This window comes from Varanus komodoensis, unplaced genomic scaffold (assembly GCF_004798865.1).
Source record: "Varanus komodoensis strain SLA01 unplaced genomic scaffold, ASM479886v1 scaffold16, whole genome shotgun sequence".
Classification (NCBI taxonomy): Eukaryota; Metazoa; Chordata; class Lepidosauria; order Squamata; family Varanidae; genus Varanus; species Varanus komodoensis.
The window spans coordinates 10,238,526-10,244,297 of record NW_025335468.1 but is presented as its reverse complement, the minus strand read 5'-3'; the positions used below and the strand labels follow the sequence as shown (position 1 = coordinate 10,244,297).

The following is a 5,772-nucleotide window of genomic DNA, read 5'->3' as shown; positions in this document are numbered from 1 at the left end:
TTGCCACCTGTTCCATGATGGAACAATGTATACTTTCATGGTCTGAACTCATGAAGAAGAACAATAGCATACGGAGTCTGTTATGTACCGGATGGCTACAGCTGTTCTTTATATTTTGTGCAACTAATTAAAGACCTTTGCATATCATTTAATACAACTGTTGGCAGTTTGCAAATATTTCATATTCTGTTTCTCTTATGAAATTTATTTTCAGAGTTCTTTAAAACATGGTAAGTAGCATTTGTATGCTGCTCGCTAACCAAATGTTCTACGCCAGCTTACAATAAAAGAAAATCAATACACTAGAAGTCAAATAATAGAATCTAAGGGCAGATTGAAAAACATCAGAGAATAGAATAAAGATTGTAACTCAGAAGCATAAAAATGTCACCGTTCTTAAACTCAAAACATGTCACAAGGTATATAAGGATTTAAAGATTTAAAGTGAAAGGGCTTGGAAAACTAAAATGTTTTCATCTGGTCCCAAAAATAAATAGAATAGACCCTGGGTTCCTTCTGCAATGAGGCTCCACAACTGCAAAGACCCCATATGTCTCACCCCATTTGGCAGTGGCACCTGTAAAAGGGCTTCCATTATAGGTCTTAGGGATTGGGTTTTTATGGGTGGGGAGACAGTCCTTTAGGTAAGCTTGCCCCAAGAGTTTAGTGCAGGAATGGGGAACGTGTGGCCCTCCAGAAGTGATTGAGCAGTAACCTCCATCAGCTGTAGCCACCAAAGCTAAGGAATAAGCATAATAGGGATAATGGATACTCCTGTGCAACATTTGGGGGGCTGCATTTTCCCAGAATTTAGAGTTTTTCCAAGGCTAAAAGCACTACTTTGAACTGGATTTGGAAATGGACTGGGCAGTTGTGCAGAGATGGCAAAGGCATTATGCATTCTAGGAGGTTACCAGAGTGTGCTTCTTGTAGCAGGTCCATTGTTGTCCAGTTATGGTGGTGGGTAATGTTTGTCCAGTGACAATGTTGGAGCCAGGAGGACTCCCAAACTAAATTCCTGATCCTATGGGAAGAGTTTAACCCCATTCATGACAGACTGAGCTATTAGTGTATCTGTCCTGTCCAGATTACGCTCTGTTTATTGGCCCTCATCTGTAACAGGTGTTGGACCAGGAAACTGGAAACTACTTGCAGAAGAGATTTCCCCAGCCCTGTGTGTTTCTCTAAATGTGTTTTCAACAGTTAGCGGGTCCTTCAGAGCAGAATTTGGGGAAGGGTGTCCATGGCAGGTGGGGAAGAGGAAGACCTGTTGCACAGATGGAAGTTTGCTTACAAGATGCAACATTTAATCCCATTGAAATTAACAGTGGTTTTCCTCCGTAGAAGCAGAGGCCTAATCTGAGACTCTTATTGAAGCAGTTATACAGATAAAAGAGAACAAATGCTTTGCATTTATTAGTTTTGGTATGGCATCCCTTCTTTGTGTTCATCATCTCTGAATATCCTTAGCAGGTGCTATTCCAGTTCCCCCTTTCCCTTATCTGTGCTGCTCCTCCAGTTAACATATATGGCTGAACAGATAGTCACATTCAGAGAAAATTGGAAGAGCAGGAGGCGTGTCCCTTTTGAGAGAGACAGTCCCACGCAACCACCAGTGTCACTGGGGACTATACCTTGCCCAGCACCATAGCAGTGAGCCATACGAATGCTCCTTTGCCTACTGCATTTGTCGCACATCTGACAACACAGGTTATGTTTTGTGATACTGCACATGAAGAAAAGGTGGTGAAAACACTGTTCTTAAATTGATCATGCTATTAAGAACTTCACATCCATGTTTATTTTTGTGGTAAAAGAGTTTCTGTATCTCTTTTGCTAGTAAACTAGCAAATGTGAAGTAACCGTACACTGGAATTTTAGGAAAAACTATTTTAACACTGTGGCAACAGTTTTTTGTTGATAAGGAAAAACTATTTTAATACTGTGGCAACAGTTTTTTGTTGATAAGGAAAAACTATTTTAATACTGTGGTGACAGTTTTTTGTTTTTGTCTTTCTTAAACAAAACCCAGTCCAGTTTCTGACTTACCTGATGAAAACACTGGCACCACTACACTGAATTTAAGTTGGAAATTTTTTTGACTCAGATGCTTCTATTTATTCTTACCAGATACAAAGGAACTGGTACTTCCAGGAATGAATAACACCACTAGTGCAGTACTTAGTGACTTGCAGCCTGGCTCTTTCTACATGTTCAAACTATATACACAAATAAATAAGAGTAAAACTTAATGGGACCCTAAGAGTGCAGATGTTTATAAAAGTAATCCAGTCTAGATGCACACTGATTTCCAATACAGTCAATCAGCATGTTGAAGGTGTTTTCTCTATATTCACATGTATTCAAGTAGGGTTTTGTTTCTTTATGAGCATGCATAGGTTGACACGATTAATCACTTTGAAGTTCAATATTGTAAGTTGCCTTGGGATTCTTTCTGGACTAAAAGGCAACTCCAAAATAATGTTATGCATAGCATGTCAGCTAACCAAATTGCAGTCCCTCTGTCTTTGTCAATGTGATTTAGCAGTGTACTAACGCTTCCTATTCTAGAAAGCTATCTTCCTATCCTGTGCTAGATTGTTTTTAAACATTCATTCCTTTCTTTAAACAGGGCCCAGTCCAGTTTCTGATATAAAAATAGAATACATTGGTACCACCACTTTGAATTTAACTTGGAAAAACAGTGATCCAAATGCTTCTAACTACACCTATCGAATACTTGTACAAGGAAATAATAGTGCAAGTAATACAACCTCTGCCACCACTGGTGTGTCAATTAGCTACTTGGAACCTGGCACTCTGTACACATTCAGCATATATCCTCAAGTGAGTGGGGGTAAAACAGAAGGAGACCCAAAGAGTACATCTGTCTACACAAGTAAGTAATTTAAGATGTGTAGACACTGGATTTATTCAGAGTTTATTTTGGCTCTTTATGTTTGCTGGTGCTCTTCAGTTTGATAATTGAGTTTTAGTAATGAATTGTTGCTTTAGAATAGTTTTTATGTTTTGTGAGCTGCACTGAATATGCCCTTCATGGAGGAGCGCAAGCAAGATATAATTGGTGAGACAACAATAAAGACACTTTCCAGTTTTTTTATTTTGGTATAAAATGATGAATGTGCATTCCATTCATTCACAATATATAGTCAGGCAGATGATGACAATATTGACGAAATCATAGGCAACACCGAACAATTTATCCAAGTAGTCTGTTAAAAGCTAATGGGGTTATATGCAGCTCAAAAAACATGATTTCCCTCCTTCCTGCAGCCCTTCATGATCCTCCAGATCTGCTCTGCAGGGCTGGGGGAAGCTCCAGGGGAGATTTGTGTGTTTGGGCAGAGATATAGGAGGCTGCTGCTGCGGGGAAGAAAACAAGGGAAAGCCTTGCTAAAGAAGCCAAAGTCTGTTTGTTCAATGTTGGTCTTAGCTCATGTTTGTTGTTGGTAAGGAATGTTGGGAGGTGCACAAGAAGCAAGTCTAGATCTATTAGAAGCATAAGCCTTTTTATTTTCCCAATATTTTAAGGTTTGTTATTTTAACTGGGGTTTTATAGAGGATTTGATGCTGTGCTTTTTAGCATCCTGAGGCTTTCTGTAACAGGATGGGTTAGAAAAGTTGAAAGACAGACAGACAGACAGACAGACAGACAGACAGACAGATGTATTCATAGGGTAATGACCTAAGGATAATGGCCTAAGGTTCTGATGGTTCTGCTGAAGGATGGGCGGCAGAAAGACCTGTCACTCTGCAGGGATGTGGTGGTATCTCAAAGATTCTAGGAACTGATGTTGTCCCCTGGCCACTGTAATGTTGATGCCAGAAGAAAAATTATAGCACTGAGAATAGTACTGTCCTTAAAGTAGAAATGTCCTTTCCCACATACTACTTTCTGTAGGAACGAGTGGCTATGAGTACAGAGACATGGCTTAGGACAGGGGTCCTCAAACTTTTTCAACAGGAGGCCAGTTGAAAAGCAGCAGTAGGCGTGGCGAGGCAGTGGCTTGCTTGCTCGCTCGGAGACGGCCACGCGGCCTGCCCTCCCCCAGGCTCACATAATTAAAAATAGATTTTAAAAGTTATATTTTTGTTACCTTCAATCCTGTCTTCATCTTCGTCTCTGTGTCTCTTCCCCTCCCCCCCGCCTCTTTTCTGTTTCCCGCTCTGTATTTCTGCTCTGTAGAAGCGTGCAATGGGAGTGTGGGGCAGAGCTGGCGCATGTGCAGTTGAACCGTTGCAATTTGGTGTATGCACCAACTCTCTCTTTGCTCAGTTTTAAAGAACGCCTGCACCCGCTCAGAGCTTTTGGACTCACTCAGAGATCATTTTCTCTGAGCGAGTCCAAAACCTCCAAGGCGGGCTGGATAAATGGGTATGATGGGCCGAATCTGGCCCATGGGCCATAGTTTGAGGACCCATGGCTTAGGAGGTAAACGTCTTCTTTGCCCATGATTAATGCAACATCTACAGCAGGGGCCAGATTCTGTAGTCAATTTTAAGGCTATTTACTTTGTCCCGTGGAAACAGTGACTTTGTCTCATGAGCTTTTGAGAGCGGAACCTATCCTGATCTGCATGGCAGCACTCCGGAACTGTTTCTTCATGTGGGAGTGTGAAAAACAACCAAAACCCAGGCACTATTTCTTAGGTGTATGATAATAATAGTTTTCAGTGGTTTCATAACTGAAATTAAATGAGTAAATAAATAAAGTATTGTAGCAAAAGCAGTACTTATATTTTATTGCTAAGAGAGTTCATAATATTAGCTTTGACATGCACTTCTCCATGAGATAAACTGGAAACCATGCTCTGATTGTATTAGATGGTCTGTTTTGGAGATAGCTCCACAAAAGCAATGAACTTGAATATTTTAAGATACAGTATGGGGATCTCCATGAAATTATACCAGTTTCAGCCATCTCCCTTATGGAATGATTAATGGCCCTTTTGGAGGGGTCAGAAGGATGGAGGAGTCAAAAAAATGTATACCCCCAACCAAGTCCGGTTCAGCAGTCTGGAACTTCAATGTATTTTATTGTGTTGTAAGCCGCCCCGAGGCTTCGGCAAGGGGCGGCATAGAAATGCTGTAATAATAATAATAACAACAACAACAACAACTCCCCAATAGATGCTTATTTATCCATGTCTGTATGAGACATTCATGTCAAAAATGGTATTTGGGGGCTGCCACCATCCAAACAGTTCAGTGCTTGCATGTAAGACTGGTAGTTTTGAGGATACTTGAATTTTCTAGAAAGTCCAGATAGTCTGAAATTGTGCACTTGATGTCCTTTTTTTAAAACAAGTAGTCTGTTGATCTATGGCCTAATCACAATGAATGCAATGATCTGAAGTGCGATTTTGATGCATTCACCTGTATGGATTCTAATGAGTATTTTGTCAGGTGTCCAAGGAATCCCCGGCTTCAGGCATGCCCTCTCAGTGCAGGATGGTCAGGGTGGAGAGGACTCAATGGGGATGTGAGAGGACAAACACTTGTAGCCTCATACCCTCTCTACACTTGATTGCTGCATGTGTCATTTGAATGCCTAATTCAATCTTTGTCAGCAGCAACAAACAGGATAAAGGTGCTTCCATTCACTGTTCCCTCTTTCTGAAACAGGGCCCAATCCAGTTTCTGGCATAAACATTGAATACGTTGGCACCACCACCGTGAATTTAACTTGGGAAGTTGATGCTTTGAATGCTTCTTCCTACACTTACCGAATACAAATAGAAGGAAATAATA

At 40.8% G+C, this 5,772-nt stretch overlaps 1 protein-coding gene across 1 annotated transcript in view; it reads left to right on the top strand.

Moving 5' to 3' along the window:
* Nucleotides 1-5,772, top strand: part of PTPRJ (protein tyrosine phosphatase receptor type J) — a 91,372-nt gene that overhangs the window by 59,744 nt on the left and 25,856 nt on the right. The window contains exons 8-11 of the mRNA XM_044426090.1: nt 215-230; nt 2,131-2,241; nt 2,633-2,899; nt 5,647-5,772. The exon at nt 5,647-5,772 is cut by the window's right edge and continues 30 nt beyond it. Coding sequence (XP_044282025.1) covers nt 215-230; nt 2,131-2,241; nt 2,633-2,899; nt 5,647-5,772 — 520 coding nt within the window. The remainder of the gene's footprint in view (nt 1-214; nt 231-2,130; nt 2,242-2,632; nt 2,900-5,646) is intronic.